At 37.0% G+C, this 25,591-nt stretch overlaps 1 protein-coding gene across 1 annotated transcript; it reads right to left on the bottom strand.

Moving 5' to 3' along the window:
• Nucleotides 1-7,757: 7,757 nt before the first annotated feature.
• Nucleotides 7,758-9,469, bottom strand: LOC107779334 (glycerol-3-phosphate acyltransferase RAM2-like). The gene has a single exon (XM_016599737.2). The coding sequence runs from the start codon at nucleotides 9,273-9,275 to the stop codon at nucleotides 7,797-7,799; it is 1,479 nt and encodes a 492-aa protein (XP_016455223.1). The 5' UTR covers nucleotides 9,276-9,469; the 3' UTR covers nucleotides 7,758-7,796.
• Nucleotides 9,470-25,591: the final 16,122 nt, after the last annotated feature.

Genomic DNA, 25,591 nt, shown 5'->3' with positions numbered 1-25,591 from the left:
AACCCTAGTTTTAGGAAAAACGGAAAATCAATTGAAAAACCATAAGACATTCGTGAAAAAATATGAAATAGGTTCGATTAATCTCAGATCTGGACAAATCTGAGAAGGTCAAAGGATAAAAATTAGGGTTTTCAAAAAGGCAACAGAGACGAGCATAGACTTAGGAAACCATGGATTTAAGACGAAAATGAGAAAGATCTTACTCAAGGTCGAGCCAAATAGCCTGAAACATGGAAGAAAACCCAAAGGTGTAAATCAGACTTGCCCTGGTCCCTTGAGAATCTCTTCAAGGATCTAGGAGATGGAGATACCATAGCAAGTAGGAGGCCAATAAAGGCTTGAGACGACGAAGAAACATCGGAGAACGGAGAGCTAAGCCGGTGACGGTGCTTGAAGATAAGGGTTTAGGTAGAGAGCGTTTGAGATAGAAGGGAACAGGTGACGGTGGGGTATGGTGGGGAAAATAATTTAGGTTAGGTGGGTCGTTTAGAGTTAAAAATGGTAAGAACCAATGTGGGTCGTTGAACTTAGAGATCAACGGCCAAGATTAGAGGGGTCTGGGTCAGGTTTAATTAAACAGGTATTTGGGTTTGGGTTTGGGTTGGACGGGTATGGGTAATTGGACTAGGCTAGGTTTAAAATTGTGTATTTTCTAGGGGCTAGATTTTAAATACCAAAATTAATTGAGCAAAATAATTTTATAAAATAATTTATAAATGATAAAAATGTGATTTGTACATGAAAATCCTTTAAAATACTTACTTAATATTGTAAAAATATGAAAGGTCATTTTCTATATGGATAATATAATTGTGCATATATATAGGCTATTGTTGCAAAATATGCAATTCTAGCCTAAAATTGCAAATGTGATTGTAAAAAATGCAATTAAAATATTTAAGCATTATATGGCATAAATAATGAATTTACATGATTAAATCTTCATAACAATAATAGGAGGAATAATTATTGTATATTTATATAAATACAAATGCAGAAGTAAATTGATTTAAAGTCTTTAAAATTATAGAAAAATTATAAAAATACTTGTGCATGTTTGTAAATGTGTATGCAATATTTTCAAAGTATGTGGGCATATTTAAATATATATGAAAAAAACATTGGGTATCAACATAAGCCATTACGAAAAAGATAATAATAACTTCAATTAAGGTTAGAAAATTACGGAAAAGATAACAATAGCTTCAAGATAAGCAATTATGGAAAGGATACCACGGCAATAAAAGATGTAACAACTTCAGTTAAGCACATAAGAGTTTAATCGTCAATAAAGGTATAACATGAAGAAATTAATTTCAAATAAGATGCTTAACAGTGAACTTAGCAAATGGGGGATTTAATATGACAAAACAACTTCATATCTAATGAACATAAGAACCTAAGAGCCCTAAACGGTCAAATTTCCACAATAAGCCCGAGCAGGCACTCGTCACCTCGCATACACGGCCTTCACATGATACAATTAGCACAAATGACTCAAATCCTAAGGGATAGTTCTCCCACACAAAGTTATACAAGATACTCACCTCAAAGAAGCTAGACTGTTACTCTAAAATGACCTTCTCGAGTAAAACAACCTCCGAACAACTCAAATCTAGCTAAAACAACTTCAAATCATAAATAAAACTTATAGGAAATAAATCCGGATAATAATCCTTCGATCTTTAATTAAAGCTACAAAGTCAACTCAAAAGTCAAACCCCTGGGCCCGCACCTTGGAACCCAATAAAATTTACAAACTCGAACACCCATACTGATACGAGTTCAACCATACCAAAATTATCAATTTCTGACATCAATTTATCCTTCAAAGCATCATTTTACAGTTTGAAAGATTTTCACAAAACGTCCCATTTTCCTCAACTCAAACCACTAATTTAATGATAAAAATAAAGATGGAATTATGAAATAAAATAAATTCTGGGTGAAGAACACATACCCCAATGATTTGCTTGAAAACCCCACATAAAATAGCTCAAATCCAAGGCCTGCAACTCAAGATATGATAAAAATATTCAAACATTGGATTTTGGAAAATATATTCTGCTGCCAAACGATTTGCACATCGCGATCGCGGAAATACAATTGCGATTGCGAAGAAGGAATGACTACTACCCAAAAATGTACTACGTGATCGCGAACTAATACATTCGATTGCAAAGGAGAAAAATACCAGCTGCCAAGGATGTGCTACGCGAACACGATGAAGGATGATACATACGTACATGATCGTGGGCAGAATCATGCGAACACGAAGAGGAAAAACGGCCAGCCAACAAAACAGCCTACGCGAACGTGGCTTGAACTTCGTGATCGCGTATAAGGGGACACCAGATATTAGATCAGTCATCCAAACATGAGAAAATAGTCTATAGCCCATCCTAAATAGGCCTGGGGTCCCCGGGACCCTGTCGAAACATACTAATAAGTTCCATAACATAACGCGGACCTGTTCAAGGCCTCAAATCGCATCAAACAATATCGAAACTACGAATCGCACCACAAATCAAATTTATGAATTTCCAAATCTTTCAACTTTCAAAACTCGTGTCGAAACATATCAAATCAACCCGGAATGACATTAAATTTTGCATGCAAATACTAAATGACATAATGGAGCTAATCCAACTCATGAAATTGTAATCCGAGTCCAATATCAATAAATTTAACTCCCGGTCAAACGTTTTAACCTTCCAAAACTTTAATTTTCCAATTATCACCAAAATGCTTCAAATTACTCTACGAATTTCCAAATCCAAATCCAGAGGCACGCCTAAGTCAAAAATCACCATACGAGGCTATTGGAATCATCACAATACCATTTTGGAGTCATCTACACAAAAGTTAAAACTCCAGTCAACTCTTACTGCTTAAGCTTCTAAAACAAGAATCCTTCAAAATGACCCCGAATTATCCAAAAACCAAAATCGACCACACACACAAGTCATAACACATAATACAAAGCTACTTAAGACCTTAAGCCGCCGAACGAGATGCATATTCTCAAAATTATTAGGCTGGTCGTTACAGCTGTTCGTTCACCTTCGGGTGTGCAACAAATGAGGGCTTGATAAGTATTATTTGAGTTCATCCAAAGCCTTTTAGCACTCCAGGGTCCAATAGAAGTCACTCTTTTTTTTTAGTAATGAGAAAAATTGGTGGCTTTATTCTGATGGACTTGAAATAAATTGGCCCAATGCGGTTATTTGCCCGGTCAGCCTTTGTTCTGCCTTGACATTATCGACACTGATGATATATTCTATGGCTTTTATATTATTCGAGTTGATCTCTATTCCCTGATTAGATACTATGAAACAAAGGAACTTACCCGAGCCGACTCTAAAGGCACACTTCTCTGGATTCAACTTCATATTGTATTCCCTCAGTATGTCAAAAATTTCCTAGAAATGTTTCAAATGGTCCTCTTCTCGTATGGACTTAACTAATATATCATCAATATAAACCTCCATTAATTTTCCTATTTGATCCTCGAACACTCGATTAACTAGGCATTGGTATATGGCACCAGTATTTATTAACTGAAATAGCATCACATTATAACAATAAGTGTCGAACCTAGTTATAAAAGAAGTTTTTTATTGGGCCCATCCATATTTGGTTGTACCTAGAATAGTCGTCGAGAAAGCTCCGTGTCTCGTTCTTTGCTGTTGCATCGATCATTCGGACGATGTTAGGCAAAAGAAATGAGTCCTTTGGACATGCCTTATTTAAATCCTTATAATCTACACACATTCTAAGTTTGTTTCCCTTTAAGGTACGACGATACGTTAGATAGCCAATCCGGGTATTTAACTTCTTGAATAGAACCTTATTTGAAAAGTTTTCGTCTTTGATGAATTGCGTGTTTGACCTCGGACTGTGGCATCCTCTTCTATTTAATCGGATGGAAGTTCAAATCTAACATCAATTTTTGAGTTGTTATCTCTGGTGGAATTCCTACCATATCTAAGTGCGACCAGGTAAAACAATTTGCATTAGCTTTAAAAAAATCAATGAGTTTTTTTATGTGCTTGGGATTTAATCCCTTGCCTAGGTATACCTTTCTATCTGGCAGATGCTCGAACAATGTGACTTGTTCCAGTTCCTCAATTATTGACTTGGTAGCGTCGAGGCTGAAACCTATGATTGCTATATGGAGACTTTCTCTCTGATTGGTCCCTTATCTTTTAAGGTTATGATCGCGGGTACAAGGATTACTTCTTTAACGGTGAACAACTCTTTTGTGGCTGGTTGTTCCCCGTAGACCATTTTGATTCATCCAGGGTTTGGAAATTTCAACTCTTGGTGAAGGTTCGATGGTACTGCCCTCATGCTATGAACCTATGGTCTCCTGAATAATAAGTTGTACCTTATATCCCCCTCAATTACATAGAACTTTTCTTGTTGAGTGGTTCCAGCCGTGTTGACCGGTAAGGTGATTTCTCCTTCCATTATCTCACACGCCATATTAAACCTGTTCAGTATTCGAACTGCTGGTATGATCTGATCCAACAGCCCTAGTTGTTTCACGACTCTCCATCAGAAGATGTTGGCCGAGCTACATAGATCAATTAATATACGCTCAATTAATACACGCTCAACTCAAGATCTTGAAATGGCTTTTGGCCCGCTTACTTAAGAATTCTCGAAGATGCCCATTTTTGAACAAACGATCCACTTCTTCCCTTAACTGGCGATAATCCTTGATTTTATGCCCGTTAGTGCCATGATATTTGCATATCAAATTACCGTGTGCTGGATTGGACTGGAGCGGTGTCGGCCATTTGGTCTCCTTGATGCAACCGATGGACAACACAATACTTGTCGCATCTATGTTGAAGTTATATTACGATAGCCTCAAGGCATCTCTGACTCTGGGTGATTTGTCGAACCCATTTCTATTCACCAACCCTTGATTGCTTGGACCTTGATCATTTCTTCCGTCGTTCCTGGTCAAATAGAGACTCGGTGCATTTCCCCTCCTATATAAGTTGTAAGGCTGGTATTGGTGTCGGGGTGGCCTCAACTCCTGGTCTTCTAAGACTTCTTGTTTGCTCTATTGGGATAAACCGACCCTGAAAGGGTCTCTAATTGGTCGTCCTCGACTATGAACTTTGACTGATACCTGTTATGGACACTGGCCCAGGTAACCGCTAGATGCTATATTAAATTTTTCTTCAACTGTTGAGATGCAATCGAACTTCGGGGGTTGAGCCCCTGAGTAAATGCCTGAATGGCCTAATCATTTGCAGCCGGTGGCAGATCCATCTGTTCCATTTGGAATCTCGACATAAATTCCCTAAGCATCTTATTATCCCTCTTCTTGACTTTGAACACGTCTGATTTGGTTTTTCAACTTTAATGGCCCTGGCGTGAGCTTTAACGAAGGCATCTACAAGTAGAGAAAACAAAACAATAGAGTTTTGAGGTAAATTGTAATATCATATCATTGCTCCCTTGGACAGAGTTTTCTGAATTTCTTCAGTAATACCGACTCGATCTTGTCATCCTCGAGGTCGTTGCCTTTTATTGCACATGCATAAGAGGTCACATGCTTGTTTGGATATGTGGTACCATTGTATTTGGGAATATCGGGCACTCGAAACCTTTTCAGAATAAGAGTTGTAAGTGTTCACTTTTTTATCGTTTGCCTCTATCTTTTTTTCGTCGGATTCTACTCGTTCTGTTAGTTTCTCAAGCATTTTCATCACCTTGGATGTTTCCCGGGCCGGGGCCCGTTGGGTTCTTCAACACATTTTGGTTTAACTACGTTGTGATTTTGACTCTGCAGTTGTGCTATGGCAATTTCTTTGGCTTGCAACATCTCAAAAATCAAACGCAAGCTAGCTGTCATCCTTGAGGTCGTTGCCTTTTATTGCACATGCATAAAAGGTCACATGCTTGTTTGGATATGTGGTACCATTGTATTTGGGAATATCGGGCACTCGGAACCTTTTCAGAATAAGAGTTGTAAGTGTTCACTTTTTTATCGTTTGCCTCTATCTTTTTTTCATCGGATTCTACTTGTTCTGTTAGTTTCTCAAGCATTTTCATCACCTCGGATGTTTCCCGGGCCGGGGCCCGTTGGGTTCTTCAACCCATTTTGGTTCAACTACGTTGTGATTCTGACTCTGCAGTTGTGCTATGACAATTTCTTTGGCTTGCAACATCTCAAAAATCAAACGCAAGCTATCTTCATCACCTCCCCTTTTGGGTGCCTCGCGAACCGAGGGTCGAGGTACCCCATGAACGTTGTTATTGGGATCAGTTGGCAGGTTAGTATTGATAGCAACCTGTGAATTGGTATCGACTGGGTCAGCGATTGGAACGCCATTAGGTTCGACATGGAGTATGTCGTTACTTAGCACCATGCTGTTATTTTCATTGTGGGGGTCTGATTTGGTGTTAACATTTAAGTGAGCAAATTGAAAATTGACATATTGAATAGTCCTAAAATCAAACTTCAAAGAACAACTATAAAATAATATGTATTATTAAGATTCGTATTAAATTATCACTATTATCCATAACCCCATGGTGAGCACCAAACTGTTTACCCTTAAAACGGATAACAATTGATTTTACGCGATTTAAAGAATATGTAGTTTAACTGAACACAAATGATTATAGACTGTAAATAATTGATTGTAATGAGTATAATCAAACCAATATGTTGAAGTAATTTAGCCCTATGTTAGGCTTAAATGCTAACAATCGATCACAATCGAGCCCTCGAGATAAAGTTCAGATACAACGAAATTAATGAACGACTAAATAAAACTTGGACAATTGCTGAAAGCCAAAGTAAATTTATTTTCTCTTGATATGTGTGCAAAGACATTCTCCAAAACATGAAAAGGTTTCCCTTTTAATATAGTAGAGGAGTTTTAACCCTAATACAAGTCTAAATAAGGTAAAAATCATTTCCTTCCTTTTCTCTCACGAAAACATGATCTACAATCAATACCGAGCGTGATCTGTGCCGTAATATCTGGATGATGGCGTATATTTCGGCTCTCAAATTGTCTTGTTTAACCATTTTTTTCCTCTACTCTCGATTCTTCGTTTTGCTTGAGCTAGAGTCTCTTCGGGTTCAGCCATACTCGATTCCGTCCGCTCTTGATTTCGATCTGCAGACACCCTCTGTCTCACTCGAGCTAGTAACGAGTAACGTTATTCTTCGCTTCTCAATAAAAAATTGAGGGTAACTTTATCCCGATTTCAGCGGTACACAAGCTTAATTCTGAACGATAATGCAAAACACGAATAATTATGGATATTGTATATCAATATGAGAAAATGATTAATAGTATTCTATCATAATACATACAAATAAATCTATTTGGAGGGGGAGAAAAAGAATAGATAATTTTAGTGTGTGTAACCATTTCCGTGAAAAAATAATTAATTTCTGCCGAAGGAAAGTACAAATAATCTACTTCGATAGCTAGTGAAGTAGGGGAGTCTAATGAGCTTGCCTAAGCTTTGGGAGGGGATTACCTCCAGTAATATCCTCTCCGGTAATATTCAATGCAGCCTTGATATATAATAGCTACGTGTACCTTAGAAAATACACTCCGGATTCAATTTCTATTATTATTATTATTATTATTATTATTATTATTATTATTATTATTATTATTATTATTATTATTTCAAAAGTTATCTACATTTTATTTTACAGCCCGATATTACAAAACAAAAAGACCACAAAATAACGCAATGGATTTTCAGTCTTCAACAACAAAATAAAACATTATAATTTAGACCTTGATTCAAGGCTTCTTCATTACAGTGCCATCATTTCCAGCAAGAGCAATATACTTATCCTTCCTAGTTAAAGTAGTGCATTTGTAAGAAAGAGTTTCAGCAATAACTTTTTGTATGTAGTTAGCCACTTCATGGCTTGATTTCCCAGACTTGCAAGTGAACCCATACGGCAACTTGTCCAAAAATGTAATTTCATAACTGGGACGTGGATTCATGAGAAAGAAAAATGAGTCCATCCATTTCCATCCTCTAGCTGTTGTGCCATGAAACATACTCATCTTATTCACCATTGCCACCGGAACGAGCTCATCAGTTAACTCAGCAAATAATGACGAAAACCTAAGAAGAAATGGTTCACGACTTGTAGTCCCCTCTGGGCAAATTAAGAGATCACCTTCTTCTAATATTTTCTTCATCACGAAAGCATCAGTGGCTCTATCTCGAGTGAGTCTAATTGTTTTAAGGGGTGCAATAATCTCAGAAAATCGTGAAAGAGAGTATGTAACAGTTGGAATAGGGCGGCCCAACACCGTGGAGAGGAAAACAGCATCAAGAAGTGTCCTATGACAGCAAACGAATAGAACACCAGATTGGTCTTTGGATTTCTTAGGGGGTGGTGGGTTACCCTTAACGGTGAGACGGACACCAAGGGCCCGAAATGCGTAGTAGTGAAGAGGGGTGGGGAGGAATGCAGCACTCATTATTCGCAGGCAAGAAAGAAGGAAACCGAAAGGGATCCAAAGAATGATAAAAAGAGCCATTAGTGGTGTTGGTTTTTGGACAAGACGGCCGTCGTGGAAAATAATAGGTTTAGGAAGTTTGTCTATAGTTACAGCTTTTACTTTTGGATTTGGTGGCACATAGTATCTTTCCTTACATAATGTCATAAAAGGAATATCAGTATCACGATCACCCAATCCAATCTCAGGTTGAGTTTCTCCGAACGCCGTTAGGAGAATATCAGCCTTTTTCTTCCCAATAAGAACCCCTGGTGACTTAACAAAACCAGTTGCCCTACCTTTATATGTTTCAATCTCTGTCCCTAAAACTATGTCCACGCCTATATAGTCCTTTAAAAATGCTTCCACCATAATCCTAGGGGTGGCTGTCAAAACGCAACGTTTTCTACACGCCGAAAAAACTCTCCAAGACTCAGGATGAAGGTCCTCGGAATAGAACTTTGGCAGCACAGCACGTGCTGCCGACTCTATGTCAGAAACTTTCATCCCCACAAAAGTTGTAAAGATTATAACTTGGATTCCAGCTGACTCGGAGACTAAATAGTAAAGAATTCCGGCAAGAGGTAAGACTAAGAGAAGAAAGAGTAACCTTAAAACCCCATAAACATCAAAAGCAACCAGGGCTAAATAAGGGAAAGAGTTACGATTTCGTAGTAAAGTTCCATCCAAGTCTGCTACTACTGTATGTTTTTCTCTTCCTTCTGATGTGCACTTCTCAACTGTGGGAAATCTTGTTATCCCCATTTTAGTTTGCAGCTTATAAAAATGGAAATATCCTTTTACTTTTAGTGGTTGATGAGATGAGGCCTTTTTATTTTTAGCCAAGATTGACTATATGTAGACAGTAATCTGAGAACAAAAAAAGCATGTGAAGATGGTCTCTAGAAGAATGTCCTATATGGTTGACATTTATGACATTAAATGCTTCTGGAGTTAGGCTGAATAAACCAAACTATTTATTAATGATAAAAAGGTTTCACTCGAGGGATTAAATCCTCACAGATAATTTATATTCCATTTGTAATGGTGATTTGAATGGTGAATATCATTTAGCCATGTTCAACAACAACTTGTGGATCCAGGGAGAATAATGTGTACGTGAAGATAGAGTATTAACTTATGAAGATAGAGAGGTTGTTTTCGATAAATTCTCGACTCACAAAATGCGAGTAGAGAAAAGAATCCACGTAAAGAAAAGCAGTAACAACAGCTAGAAAATAAGATAATTGAAGTCTTTTAGACATGTTCAAATGCATACATTTCTACATTTATATATAAACTAGTCTCTTAACAGGTGCGTTCTTACTCGGCTGAATTCCATCTCAACAAGTGGATAAACTAGCATATCCATCTCAACAAGTAAAGGGAATTATTTATGTTTACTCAACACAAACGAAATTAGCATTAGAATTCCAGTTTGTTGTCTTAGAACTCCAATATACTACAAGTATTGAACAATGCTCCATGTTTATTCATCTTAATTGATATGCTAAATGTAAAATACATAAATTAAATTACAATGGAACAAACGAATATCAGCAGCAAGATCTTAATTGAAGAAGCAAGCCATGATTCCGTGGCTGAATTCATAACAAAAAATAAATATATTGGAGAACTAAGTACTCCAGTATATAAAGTTGAAGGTAGTTTTGATTAGATTAATTACATCAAGCGTTTGTCGGATTGGACATAGTAAAATCGTGCGTGATACATTGCAAATCAAAAAAACTTGACAGAGAAAAACGAGTTTATAGCAAAGGGGAGGATGAGAATTGAAATAATGCAAGCTGATATATTTTTTTGGCATGATACATTGATATATTTTTTTGATATATTGTGTGTAATATTGTAAACGGATTGGCGGACAACATGATAAATAGTGGAGTAAATTGTCGATGTCAAAAGTTGAAGACGGGTAATGCAAAGGTGAAATTCAGGATCCAATATCAGGAGGTTCAAAATGAATACAATTTTAGTGCAATTTAAAGTATACATACATATTAAAGTATTTTTGCACACGTAGACATATATCGATGTAAAAATTACACGGGTGCCTTTTTTGATCGCCCCCATTTAACCTATACCCATATTTTAAAAACTATTTACAGCTTGTTTGGATGGTTGTTACATATCGTTTCATAATATATCATATCTTAATGCATTGTATTGTACTGTATCTTTTGACGAATATAATGTTTCGATTGATTGTGTCGTTTTACCGTCGTTTCATGGTATCACACACCAGTAATATGATTAATAAACTTGCAATATTATAAAGAAAGATTATCATGCGGTATATAAAAAGGTAAGGTAAATGATAAAATAAAATTATTTAATAATAATGAAGGGTGAGATTGAGAGAAAAAGACAAGGTAACGACTCGACCACACCAAATCGGTCGTTACATAAAGTGGCACATTACATCGTTATGTTACAACGAATTTAACGATATGATACAATAAAATTTAAGTAACAATCAAAACAACCATTATATTTAAAGTAACAATACAATACAATACAATAGGTAACAACCATCCAAACAAGCTGTTAACCTATACCCTAATTTTTACATCTTGAGGCGCCTCCTTCTTCTTGCTACCTGTGCGCTCCTTTCTTCCTCTTTTTTTTCCTCTTCTTCTTTTCTCTCTCAAACACATAAGACTCTGTCTAAGTATTATTGATTGAACAACACTACTTTCTTGTGAATCTACAAGTACAACTGGCCTTGTTGTTACAAATTTCTTTCACAAATTTTTTTTCTAATAAAATCGTCTGCTACGCATTTCCTTGATTAGGTTTAGATCCTTAAGTGTGATCAACTGACTATTTATGAGAGAGATTTCAACAGAAATCAAACTCCATAAATTTCAGAATAAATGCATCCAAATTAAAACAGGCTCCTTATGTTGGTGATTCAGTTAATTATCTAGGAGAAACTTTTGTCGGAAAGCAAAGTTAAATAAATTTAAGTTAATTTTCTAATCAACATCGGCTTCTAATTTTGGTGATTGATTTTCGTTTGCCATGAATTATGAAGCAGATAAGAGTTAAACATGCTGAAGTTCAGCAAATATAGAACAAAACTTTAGCTAAAACATGCTGAAGTTCAGCAAATAGAGAACAAAATATCAGATAGTTGAATGCTTAAGTTCAGCAATTACAAACAAAAACTTCAGCCAACACTTGGTTCAGCAATTTTTGCTACTTCAGGCACATCTACTAGAATGCTGAAGTTTGCGTGATTGCTTTTGCTACTTCAGGCAAAAACTTCAGCTAAAACATGTTGAAATTCAGCAAATATAGAACAAAACTTCAGCTAGTATAGAATGCTTAAGTTCAGCAATTACAAACAACTTCAGGTCCGTCTACTAGAATGCTGAAGTTTGCGTGATTGCCTTTTCTACTTCAGGTTAGTATGCCTAAAGTTTACGTGAAAAGTGGGTACACTTGCAATTTTTTTTGCAAAGCAGGTATAAGTTAAAACGTGACCAAAAGCGGGTATAGATGCAAATCCCCCTATCTCGATTAAGTCAAAACCAAGTTGAGGCATTTGCATCTATACCCGCTTTTTGTATAACGTTTTAACTTGTGCCCGTTTTGCAAAGAAAATTGCAAGCGTAACCACTTTTTCGCATAACTTCAGCATACATGGATGAAGTAGCAAAGACAATCACGCAAAATTTCAGCATTCTAGTAGTCGGGCCTGAAGTTCAGCTCTAGAGCTGAAGTTTTTGTTTTGTAACTGGCAAAATTTTTGTTTGTAAGTTTTTATTTTTGTAACTGGCGAACTTCAGCTCTAGAGCTGAAGTTTTTTTTTTTATAACTGGCGAATTTCAGCTCTAAAGCTGAAGTTTTTATTTTGTAACTGACGAATTTGTTTGAACTGTCGAACTTCAGCTCTAGAGCTGAAGTTTTTATCGAAGGAAGTTTTTGTTTTGTATCTTGGGACAATCCTGAACATCCCAATCCTTTAATTTGATTAAAAAAAATAAGTTACTTAATTTGACTCACCAGTAGCAGCGATAAGGAGAAGACAGAAGAGAAGGGCAACGAAGGTTGTGTATTTAGTCATATCTAGCTTGTTTTCCTTTTGGATTTCTTGGTGAGGAAACTGACAACAGCAATGGTGATATTTATAGCATGGTATATGCTCAACATTGTCAACTTGATTCATTTTTTGACTAATTCAAGCATTAACATCATTATTATGTACATGAGAAAGTAAAAAGAATAAGTCTAGGTGATTCCTTCGATTCCCCATAAGATTATGAATTGGACGATGAGAACGAAGAAACAAAGAAAGAAAGAAGGAGGAGAAGGAGGAGAAAGGGGGCTAAAGTTATTTAAAAAGTGGGTACAAGTTAAAAAAAATTTAAAAAATGAGTATAAATTAAATAGGAATGACCAAATAGAACACCCCGTGTAATTTTTACAACCAAGTTGTTTGGTTAAATAGTTAACACGTATTTGATATGCCTTTGGGTAATGTCATGTTTTGGGTCCATGACCGGTACCGATTAGTTTATGGAGTTATCTATTAAGGACATCTTTTCCCCGACAACTAATGGCTGTGAATTGTATCTGTTAATTAAGCATGAAGCGTTGCTTGGGGCTTCTTGTAGGCATTGCGTTTTTTATTTTATTTGAATAAGTGGGATTTTAAAAATATTTAAAAGGATATTTAAGTAATTTAATTTTTAACTTTAGTTCATACTTTTAATATAGACTAGTTTCTCGACACGTCGTTTTGACTAACTCTCCAAAATTTTAAAAATTCGAGAGAGGCTCCTTTATAAATAGGAACATCCAAAAATATCCACCTGCCAGCCAATCACACGCATATGATATACATAAAGAGCAACGATCCCATACAATCTTTATTTAACACAATGCACCTCTATATACAATAAAAGTTTAATATATTCTATCAAACACCAATGATTTCAATGCAAGTCTCAAAAGGAAATATAAGGCACATTAGTACACTAAGCCTAAGCTCCATTTTCTTGAAATAAATATCTTTTATTTATGTCATCCTGCATTTCATCTAATTCGATTACTTTATCAATTCTTGTTATTGACATTAATATCACTCCTGAAGTGTAACGTAAATTTAGTCACGTAAGAAAAAATACTCCCTCGTCCCAATTAATATGAAAATGTTAGGATTTCGAGAGTCAAAAATTATTTTTTGATCCTAATTTTTTTATATGCTTGTTAAGTATTTTGAATATTAATTATTTTGATTTATAATACATACTTTCATGTAGTTTCCAAGTAAATTTATTTGAAAATTTTAAAAATTCTATGTTTAAATATACGATCAAATTTAAAAAGTTTGAATATCGAAAAGCAAAAAAATATCGTATAAATTGAAAGAGGAAAAGTACTTTGCTGAAGGCAATTGTATAGCAAACAAAACTGCAGTGTCTAAACACATTAAACATACAACACAAAAGGATCTTGAATTTAACTCGTTATATCCTTGGGGTCTTAACAATCAAATTCTCTTTGTATATACATAGTTAGAAGTACAACACGAAAGGGCTTTCGGTTATTATGAATGAAAATTATTATTTTTTGGAATTTTATGGGAGTTGGATTGGTCATTGGCTGTAGAGGAGTACCAAATACGAAATCATGATTATATACTGAAAAGTTCTTAGAAATAAGTTAGGTATGTGCAATGTAATGGTTGTGACTCTTAGGATGAAGCGTTGGATGGCTGTATGCACGTGTCATCCAATTCAATATAATAAATAATTTTACTTTTTAAACGCTTCATTATGTAACTATGGGTAGATGGAACAAATCTTGCATAGTCACCCAATTCAATATAATAAATAATAATTATTTAGTGATTTTTTTTCCGGGAACAAATGATCACTTACTTTTGGAAGGATAATTTGTAAATTAACTTTAAAGTTAGTATATGCTCGAATTGAGTGTGTGTATATATGTGTGTATATATGTGTATATATATATATATATATATATATATATATATATATATATATATATATATATATATTAAATTTAAAAGGGACAAACCATTGCACAAGAGATCATTTACGTTGCAAAAAGTTTTATAGAACTCATAAATTAAATTTAAATTTCATCACTCACACTTAGAATTAAAAAGTTAGTATAGTTAATATAGACATTCGAGGTGTCTCGAATAACCAAGAGACTTTATATGGTTTTCGCAAACACCTGGTTGCTCTAAGTTAGAGACATTTTTCCGAGAAAACTAAAAGCTTTGGTTAATTTGACCACTCTAATTTTTTGATGGCAACGAAGAGTCATGTTGGTTTATATATATCGGTTCATTCTGCTTAATGTATCTTAAACATTGAAGAAGGTTATTTTTATTTTGGTTAAGGCAAAATTGTCATTATTTTTTAGAGAATATTTTGGTAATTCAACTTTTAACTTAAGGTCTTCCCATTTTTAATATAAATATAAATATAAATATAAATATAAATGTAGATGTATATATAGATATAGATGTCCTTCCATTACGTGAAGTAACACTAAGCCAGTGGTAGAATATTCACATATTTATAACGATATAAAGATATGATGAAAAGAAACGATTGGTGGTGATTGAGATAGCATTTGATAATCGGCACAATTGAAATGAAAAAAACAGTTGAATTAGTTACCCTCATCATCAATGCATTTTCCGGAGATTCTTATGAAGCTAAGTGTAGGTTAGATAAACCTACAAAAAGAGATCAACAACGTAATGCGCTCCTACTCCAATTCATTAATCATTTAAACCTATAATAAGGTTATATTTCAACGTAATTCCTTGTTTGCTTTCTTAGAAGCCTTGTCTTAGTAACAAATAAATTTCGTAAATTTCTCAGTTTATGTTGTGACTAGGGATAGTCATAAGCTTAAATCCTTTGTAACTAGGAGAGTTCTAGATTGGCTTGTGGTGGTTGCATCACAAGTTAGTTTGAAGTCTTTGCAATAGGATTTTTGCAAAGTGGCTTGTAATAGGGAGATTACAAGTTAGTTGAGTAAAAAGCCTACAAGAGTATATCGTGGCTTTTTGATCCCCTTGTGTGGGATTTTTCTACATATAAAATCTCTTACCTTCTTTACATTCAATCTTTACTGCATTCTACGCATCATCTCATAGAGGACTAGGTACTCTATAGTTTGGTGGACTCATATAAACTAACAATTGGTATCAGAGCATGTTTCTCCTATCAGGCTAATAGCTAGGAAGGATCCTCAATGGCTGCTCCACCAAACTTTGAAAAGGACAATCAACCTATAGACCTCCTAGATTCAATGGTCAATACTATGGCTGGTGGAAAACCCGGATGCATGATTTTATGATGGTATAAGATTTAGAGCTCTGGGACATCATCTGTGATGGTCCACATGCTCCTATGAAGAAACTTGAAGAAATAGGACCATTGGTGCCCAAAGGGAGAAGAGAGTACAACGACATTGACAGAAAAGTTGTAGAAAAGAACTATCGTGCCAAGAAAATCTTGATGTGTGGCATAGGACCTGATGAGTACAACAGAGTATCAACTTGTGATACTGCCAAATAAATATGGGAAGCCTTATAAACAGCACACGAATGAACTACTCAGGTCAAACAATCCAAGACCGACATGCTCACCACTGAATATGAGCTCTTCAGGATGGAGGATGATGAGTCCATACAAGATATACATACCAGATTCACCTCCATCATAAATGAGCTTCACTCACTTGGAGATGTCATTCCCAGAAATAAGCTTGTAAGGAAAATTTTCAGTGTTCTACCTGGGTCTTGGGAAAGTAAGGTAAATACTATCACTGAAGCTAAATATCTATAAACTCTGACCATGGATGAGTTGATTGGTAATATGAAGACATATGAGTTGAAAAGAAAGAAATACAGTGAAAGAAGAGAGCCTAAGAAGGAAAAGAACCTGGTGTTTAAGGTTGAAAGCAGTGATTCAAGTGATGAAGATAGTGACATGGCCTATCTTACTGAGACATTTCAAAAGATGGTTAGAAGAAATAGTAGTATACCAATGTGGGGCAGTTCAAGTAAAACAAGGAACAACGATCTCTGTCACAGATGTGTAAAGTCAGGGCATTTCATCAAAGACTGCCCACTCGTGAAACATGATCAGTACAAGCAAAATCTTGACAAAGCAGGAAAAAGGAACCTGGTTCAAGATAAAAGATTCAATCAAAAAAATGTTGCAAACAATATCATTAAGCAGGCTCTTGCTGCTTGGGGATACTCCTCAAGTAATCTAAAAGGGAAGAAAATAGTTCCATGATGCCAGTGGAAACTATAACAACGAAGTACGATTCACTGTTCGCGCTGATGGCTCAGTCTGATGATGATGATGAAGAAGATGAAAACGATAAGGTAAATTTTAGGGACGTTAAGATAAATCTAAAATCCTATTCTTCTAAGAAGCTAAGGTCTTTATCTAATGTCCTAATTGATGCCTATTATAGACTTGTAAATGATAAGGAGATCCTGACCATAGAAATAAAAGAGGCCGAGCAATCTAGAGATGATGTAGTGGTCTGTGTAGTGGACCTAAAAGAGACCATAGCTAATCTTGAATAAGAGAAGGAATCCTTGAATGAAATAATAACTAGTGTGGAAAAAGAGAGAGACGATCTGATGGTAGTAGTTGTTGATCTAAAGGGAATAATAGAAGGCCTTAATAATGTGAAAAACACCTTAGAAGAAAAAGTTGCATCTACTGAAGAGGAAAGGGATGACCTATTAGTAATATGCACTGATCTAGAGGAAACATTGAGGGAATCAAATAGAGAACATAGGAATGTAAGTCTTGGGAGAAAGAAGGAAGTAGCCAGTGAGACGCACATCATGCTTGAAAAGGAGTTAACTGTTGTAAAAACTAGTCTCTGCAGTGAACTCAAGAGGAATCAACAACTCCAAGCTGAGTTGGAGAAAGTAAGAAATGATCTTGAGATATCTCTGAAGTGGACTTGGTCCTCAGATGCTGTCACTGCCATGTATCTCAACAATAGTGGTAACAAGCAGGGCATCGGGTTCTAAAGGGAGAAAACGCCCTACAACCCGCACAACAAGTATGTTACTGTATCTAATAACTGGCTATATACACACTGTGGGAACAATGGAAATTTTAAAGAAATTTGACAGGCCAGGGTTCAGTCTGCTAAGAAAAATGAAGCGTTTACTGATGGAGTGAGTACTAACAAAGGACCAGGTACCACTCGCAAAAAGTGGATGTTGCTTGCATGGACGAGGAAATCCCTCATTCATCCTTTTTATAATAACAAGGGACGCAAACTAGTTTGGGTTCCTAAATCTAACCCTTGATGTGCATGAGCAGGGAACAGTGAGAGGAAGCAGACTGCAATGGACTATGGATAGTGGATTCTTAAAGCATGTAGCTAAAAACATCATGAATCTCTTCTCACTGAAAGCCCTGAAGGAAGGGAATGTATCCTTGAGATGGAAGTAAAGGGTACATTCTCAGTGAATAAAAAGGTAGAGAGGTTCTTTCGGCACTCAAGTGGGAATGAGCTCTATGTGAATGGCCTAAAAAGTGCAGTCACCAATCGAATGACTTTCCAAGTGGTCTCAGTGGACAAAGGAAACAAGAACATCCACTTCGACTAATTATGAATCTCCACAAGGTGGTGGTATGAGATGAGTGAAGTCGCAACCATGACATGAAGGATTGGTATATGCAAACTTCTCACCTACGAATAAATTAACTCAGCTGGACCTGGTCCTTGGTCTGCCAAACTCAAGTGTCACCTGGACATGTGTTCATAAAATAAAGGAGGAGGGGGAGAAGGGATCACGCACTATTTCTCAACACCAAGGACTCCACAGCAAAATGGTGGAGCTAAAAGAAAGAACGAAGCTAAAAATGCTGCATGGACAGTGCTCATCTCCTATAGAATCTCCAAGAAATTCTAAGAAAAAGCAGTGAATACTGTCCTCTTCCTTGAGAACAAGTGTCGGACCAGGTCCCTCTTGAATCAAAATCCACCAGGAGCTGCCAAATGGAAGAAAATGCCTTGTTCTTGACAACATGAGGGATCAACTTGAGAAGGTCAATGCAAAAAGACGAGCGAAGGAATCCTTCTGAGGTACAATCCACAAAATAAGGCCACAAAGTCTTTAACAAAGAGCATACTAAATGGTAGAAGGTGCTCATGGGGTATTCAACAAGACACTTTCCCCTGCCAAGATAGAGACCATGATGATCAATATGATGAACCAACCCTGCCTCTAAGAAATATCTGAGGCTTCAAATAGGGAGGGTAATAAAGCGAGTAAGATGATGGAGATTGGTGAAAGACAACGAAACATCATCCTCCACGTCTCACAAAGAACCTGGTGTATCACCTACTACCACTGAAGCTTAGGGAAGAGTAAAGATGCAGCTCATGGCACTACACAAGCAGCAGAACACCAACTGCGGGGAAATCAAATTAACCTCCACATCTCTCTCTTCAATCAAACTTTTGTATCAAATTGGAAAACCAAAGGCTCTCATCTGGGTAACTAGTCAATCACTCTCTTTTACTCTAGAGCTAGATAAACATGTTTTCCTATGGAAAAGAAAAGCACTTCTGGAACAGTTCACTTATCATGATTCATGCCTCATCTTCAGGGAGACAAGTAAGGAAAACGAAATGTCCTCATCAACAACTGGAGAGGAATTTCAAAAGCAAAAGGATCAAGCACATTAAAGGATGAGATCATCTTCTGAGGGTCAATATGAAGAAGGGATTGATCAGTGGAAAGCATTGCAGAACAGAAGACCAAACTCCAAATATCTGCATCAAAGCCTCAAGTAGAGAATATTCTAGATAAATCAAGATGAAGATGGGGTCACAAAATTCTAATGAAGAACCTGATCCACCATCTGTTGGTTGTGTAAGACACCTTCAGGTAAAGGTAGCTAAAGTATTTTCTGACCAAGCCTAACTCACATCAATACCGTTGTAGGTAAACACGCATGACGATCATAGAAGCTAAAGGTACAATTATGAACTATGAAAGAGGAGCTGCTAAAATCTTGTTCAAAAAATTGCTTTGGCATCAGGTTTCCGTATCTCTTAGTAGTAATGTGCTTAATTCTGCATGCCCTCTCTAAATAATTTTTTTTGTAACTCAACTGCCACATCATCTGACTTTTCAACGTCTATGTGTCATGTCTTGTATTTCAAATCCCTTCATGCCCTCTGCACGGTAACATTTCCCCACAAACCTACCTCTATTTTCAGAACTATTCAAAACCTGTTTCGCTCTCCACTCATCATTAGCCCTTCTTCCAATAAAACCTTCTTTCTCTCTCAAAGCAAGTCATGAACTTTCATCTCCTTTGTATAGCTAGGATCTTCTCCTCCTCTATCTCCCTCTCTTTCTCTCTACTCGTCTACCAAGTACTCATCTAATGACGATCGAACAATCATCTCATTCTCCTACCATTGACACTGCCCCCACTTCGTTATAATCCTTGAAATGATCTCCAGCGCGTCATATTTAACGCCTTCTACCACCTTAGCCACTTCTGGATCCTCCTCCAATCCTACAGTTTTTCCATTTCTGATAAACCCTGTTTACCATTATGTTGAGAATCCTATGTCCAGTCAATCCTACGATCTTATCAAAGACCACACAGGAGGTTTTACTCCTCAAGTGTCAGAAGCCTCTGAGGATGATCCTGACCAGTATCTGAACTTTTTTATGTTGGACTCAATGACTCTCAAGGAGTCACTAGAAAAGGGAGCATCTCATAACATTATGGCTATAGCTGCTGAGAGTCTGATGAATGAAGGAACATATCTCTCGTCTGAGTACTACGGGGAAGAAATTCTATTCCTAGGAGATGTAAGAATCACAGCACTCTTCAAGTCCTTGGTTCATGAGATATTTTCAAAAAAGCCTTCTAATGAACCTGATTCTCTTCCATGCAAACTCACTCCTGAACCTCCTATTCACTCCAAGCTCTTAGAGTCTTCCTCCAAATCACCCACTACCAGGTCACTACAGCAAGAGAGTTTTGAATCCTTATTGTAGAAAAGTAAGAGGAGTGTCAAGACAAGGAAAAAGAGGAAAATGAATCCAAAGGGTTTCATCAAGAGTGTGTCAGTAAACCGGATAGACAAAGATGCTTCTAGTGAACCTAGTTCTTTAGTACAACAATCTATGACATTTGAGGAATATGTTAAGGAATAGAAATGGTCATCCGTGAAGTACAATAGCAAGTCTAAGCGGAGTCAAACTGAGCTAACCGTGTCTAAGGATAATACTGTGGGGATAACAAGCTGGAAAGGAAAGTCTACCGAAGGGCCTATCAAACAAAAAAGGGAAACTGTTAAAGAACCTGGTTCAATAAGGTCCATGACCTATAATGATGGTCTTTGGCATCAAAGATTAGGAACTCAGAAAGTATTGTGGGGTCATACATTTGATCCAGCAATTTCAGAGATGGCAGGCATGAGACAAATTCTGGAGATTGTTGAATTTGAACAATAGGAACACTTGTTTGAAGGGAGCATGCCTCTGGTGTATGAAGATACAGTACAAACTTTCTACGCATCTCTTTTCACTGTTGAGGGGGATCACATCTGTGTGCTCGTGAATGGAGTAGAGATTGTACTCAATGCTTCAACACTGGGAAAGGTTCTCAGAATTCCGTGTGAAGGTATGTCCTCAGTTAAGGGTATGTGTGGAGTAAACTTTCGAAGAGCTATCATGAAAGAGTAAGCTATCCAATAGGGGGAACATGTGTATAAGAAGGTATTACTTCCTGAGTACCAGCTTCTTATTGAACTAGTTAATAAAGTACTCTTACGCCGCTCTGAGAGGTGCTCTATTGCTACAAAATCGGATATGGTCCTAATGGAAGCGCTTGATGTGTTTGTCCTAATCAATTTGCCAGCAATCATGATAGATCATATGCAGAAGGTGGCAAATTTTAAAGGTGGAAATCATGGGTTACCTTATGGCATTCTCCTCACTCAGGTGTTCAGATTCTATATGGTCCCATTGGGGAATCCTAGAGTGGGCACACGCAAGCAGAGCTTCTCTAAGACCACTCTAGAAGAATATGAATGTATATAAAGAGTTGGTGGAAGCATCTCGATCATTTCTCAGCTGATCAACGCTTAAAATGTAGCCTCTGAGGAAATAAGATGGCTGAGGGCTCGAAATGCTATACTGGAAACTCAGCTCAGTCAAGCAGCTAAAGGACCTGATTTTGTAAGTGAGGAGGTTGTACGACTGACAAAGGAAAATGAGAGATTTTGGGCTCAATTACTTGAAGAACAACTGTCTGCAAATGCTAGACTGGACCTAGTTCTCAAAACCATTGTTGTCTCTTCCTCCAAGTCTTCTTCTTTTAGTGTCCTCTAGGATCCTCTTTTTGTCGAGCTATTTTTGCACCAACATCCTGTGGCAGCTATTTTACTTTTGTTTGCTTGTTTTTGTGATGGCATGTTGAACTTAACCATTACTGCTCCTAACTTGCTCAGTCTAATGTAAACATTAATAAAACAGCTCCCCTTTCGTTGCCTGTACAATACTGTGTTCCTCTGGCTTCTCTTTTCTGTCATGTTGTGTGCACATATGTGGCATGAGCTAGCTGTGTTAGACTTCTTTATGCTTATTACCTGCTTGTGCTCTTCTTAATACCTATTCTTTTAAATGATGCCAAAAGGGAGAAAGAAGTGTGTATGTGAGAGTGTGTGGATGAGAGTGAGGGGTAATATTAGGTGAGAGTGAGGGGTAATATATGCATGCTGAGAGGTGAGGATTCAGGGGGAACTATCAATGCGATCAAGGGAAAATCACAAAGAGGAGGATCCAAGATTAAAGGGGGACTTCGTGTAGTTCTGGTATCTCATCTGGTTATTTTTGCTCTAAACAAATACTGATCATGCCTAAGTTTGTCATCATCAAAAAGGGAAAATTGATGGGTTTTCAATGTCTTAGCCTTATGCTTCTTATATTTTGATGATCTAACAAACTTGTTATGAAGAACCAGATAGAGAACCTGGCCCATAGGATATACATTTCATGTTAACTATTCAAAGTCTGAAAATTAGCAAATGGATGAACGACCACAGGGAGGAACACAACATGGACCTGATGACCTGGTCCCTTAGGGTTCTCCGACACAAGCACAAGTCAGTGACTGTACACAATCAATATAAAGAGGAAAACGGTAGGGACCTGCTCCCTTAGGGTTCTCTGACAGAAGTACAAGTCAAGTACATAGCTGGAACGTAGCAGAAGAAAGTGACTATTTAGAAACTGTCATAGAAGAAGAACAAAACTAGGACCAATTCCGTTGGTGTGTCCTGATAGAAGTACAAAGTCCACTATCCAGTTGGAATGCAACTGCCCAGAAGTGACTGTGCAGATAGTGCAACAGTCACTTCTCATTGGGTAGAAGGGTGAACCAAGAGTTGACATCACTATCCATTGTGCTATCTTTTGTGATAAAACAACCTGGTGCATGACAGACCATTCTTTATGCATTCAGTAATATTCTCTCAAGAAACAAAAGTGTTCATCCGGCATTGAAGTGACTGGTGTGTCAAGAACAAGAAGACAACTCTACTAAGGATCAGTTTCTAAATGAGTTTATGTACATCCGTAGTTGAGTTGTAATCTTGTTATTTGTTCGTTATTGTAAATCCTAGTTTGCTTTCTTAGGAGCATTGTCTTAGGAACAAACCAAATTCATAAACTTCTGAGTTTATGTTGTGACTAGGGATAGTCATAAGTTTAAATCCTTTATAACTAGGAGAGTTATAAAGTGGTTTGTGGTGGTTGCATCACAAGTTAGTTTGAAGTCTTTGCAATAAGACTTTTGCAAAATGGCTTGTAATAGGGAGATTGCAAGTTAGTTGAGTTAAAAGCCTACAAGAGCAGGTCGTGGTTTTTTGATCCCATTGTGTGGGATTTTTCCACGTAGAAAATCTCTTGCCTTCTTTACATTCGGTGTTTACTGCATTCTACATTCATCTCATAGAGGACCAGGTACTCTGTAGTTTGGTGGACTCATATAAACTAACAAGCATGTTCGGATTGTGTTTTGGAGGTCCGTAGCTTATTTAGGCTTGAAATGCCGAAAGTTGAAATTTGGGAGTCTCCGGTTCGATAGTGAAATTTTGATAACGGGGTCGGAATCTGATTCTGAGGGTTGGCATAGCTCCGTTGTGTTGAATGTGACTTGTTTGCAAAATGGGAGAAGGTTTCCCCAATTGGAAATTTGAGTTTTGAGTGGGATTTCGACGTCGGATTTTGGTGATTTTTGTTCGAGTGTGTTTGTAAGTGATCGGGGGGGTCTGAATTTGTAAATTTTATCCAATTTCGAGACACGGGTCTCGTGAACCTTTTGGGCGATTTTCTTAATTTCGCGTGTTAGCTTCAAGTTAATTAGTTAAATTAGTTACTTGAAGTTATATTTACATTATGCAATTAATTTGAGTAGATTTGGGCCATTTTGAGTCGGGTACTCGTGGCAAGAATGTGATTTCTAGTTGATTGAGTTAGTTCGAGATACGTGGCTTGCCTAACCTTATGCGGGGAAATACCCCTTAGGATTTGGTATTGTTGTTATGTGAGTACCGTGTACGTGAGGTGACGAGTGCATACACTTGCTAATTATTGAAAAATACCGTTTTCATTAAGTTAATACCTATGTTTTTTTGTAATTGAGCAATATTTGTACTTGAAGCCTCTTGCTTAGTTTAGGAAGAAGCAAGCTTATATGATTTAATTGTCTTACCTAATTTAATTGCCTACTTGTATTTCGTGCAACATGTTAGAGTAGAATTTCCTGCTTAATTATGGAATAGAACTGTAAATTCTTTTGAGATTGTTGTGTGATTACTTTGGGACTACAGGACGATATCCCAGGAGATCCCCTTGCATGTTTACTTTGGGACTATGGATCGGTGTTCCGGTAGATCCCCCTGCACATTTATATTTCAGACTGCGGGAGAGAACCCGTTATCTCCCCTGTACTGGATATTTACTTTGAGACTACTTGGTATTCTGAGAGTTTTCCCTGCATATTTATGATTTGGACTATGGGAAAATATCCCGAGAGATCATTTGGATATTTACATTTGGGACTACGGGACGATATCCCGGGAGATTCCCTGTTGCCATTTCTGAGTACTGAGTTAGATTCTTTATGTGTTTTTATTCGTTATAAACTGTTAGCATTTTAATTATGTTGTCGTATTCCATACTGCTTTATCTTGTTTTTCATCTAATATTAGTAGGGCCCTGACCTTCCTCGTCACTACTCGGCCGAGGTTAGGCTTGGCACTTATTGAGTACCGCTGTGGTATACTAATGCCCTTTCCTGCACATGTTTTTTGTGTGTAGATCTAGATTCTTAGGCTCAGCCATACTTCCAGAGAGGCGAGGCAATCTTCAGAGACTTCGAGGTATATTTGTCGCATCTGCAGACCGATGAGTACCTCTCTATTCTCTCTTCTAGCTTTAGCTCTCCTGTATTTACTTTTGTTTAGACATTATAGAGTTAGAACACTTTGTAGTTATTCCACAACTTGTGATTTCATGAGATTCTAGGTTTTGGGAGTTGATTTAATTTGAGATTTTATATATGTATATGCCGAGAGGCATCTTAAATGTTTTATTTATGTTTTATCCGTAGTTTTTGGCTAGTTTTATCTTTCATTTTCTTTTCCACAAATTGTTAGGCTTACCTAGTCGTAGAGACTAGGTGCCATCATGACAGTTCACAGAGGGCGAACTTAGGTCATGACAAGTTGGTATCAGAGCTCTAGGTTTATAGGAGTCATGAATTACAAGCTGATTTATTAGAGTCTCACGGATCGGTACATAAAAGTCTGTACTTATTTATGAGAGGCTATATAACTGTTAGGAAAATTCCACTTCATTTGATTTTCTTGTCGTGCGAGATTTTGATATCACAATTCTAAACTTCTATCTTCTATTATCTCATAGATGGTGAGCACACGTCCTACCGGAGATGACCAGGAACCCGCGCCCCATATTAGAGCTGTCA

The sequence above is a fragment of the Nicotiana tabacum genome, chromosome 5 (genome assembly GCF_000715075.1).
Source record: "Nicotiana tabacum cultivar K326 chromosome 5, ASM71507v2, whole genome shotgun sequence".
NCBI classification, from domain to species: domain Eukaryota; kingdom Viridiplantae; phylum Streptophyta; class Magnoliopsida; order Solanales; family Solanaceae; genus Nicotiana; species Nicotiana tabacum.
Note: the sequence above shows the minus strand (reverse complement) of the source record. Positions and strands in the feature narration are given on the sequence as shown.

Coding starts and splice junctions, on each gene's coding strand:
- LOC107779334 (XM_016599737.2), bottom strand. CDS start 9,275: ATGGGGATAACAAGATTTCCCACAGTTGAGAAGTGCACATCAGAAGGA.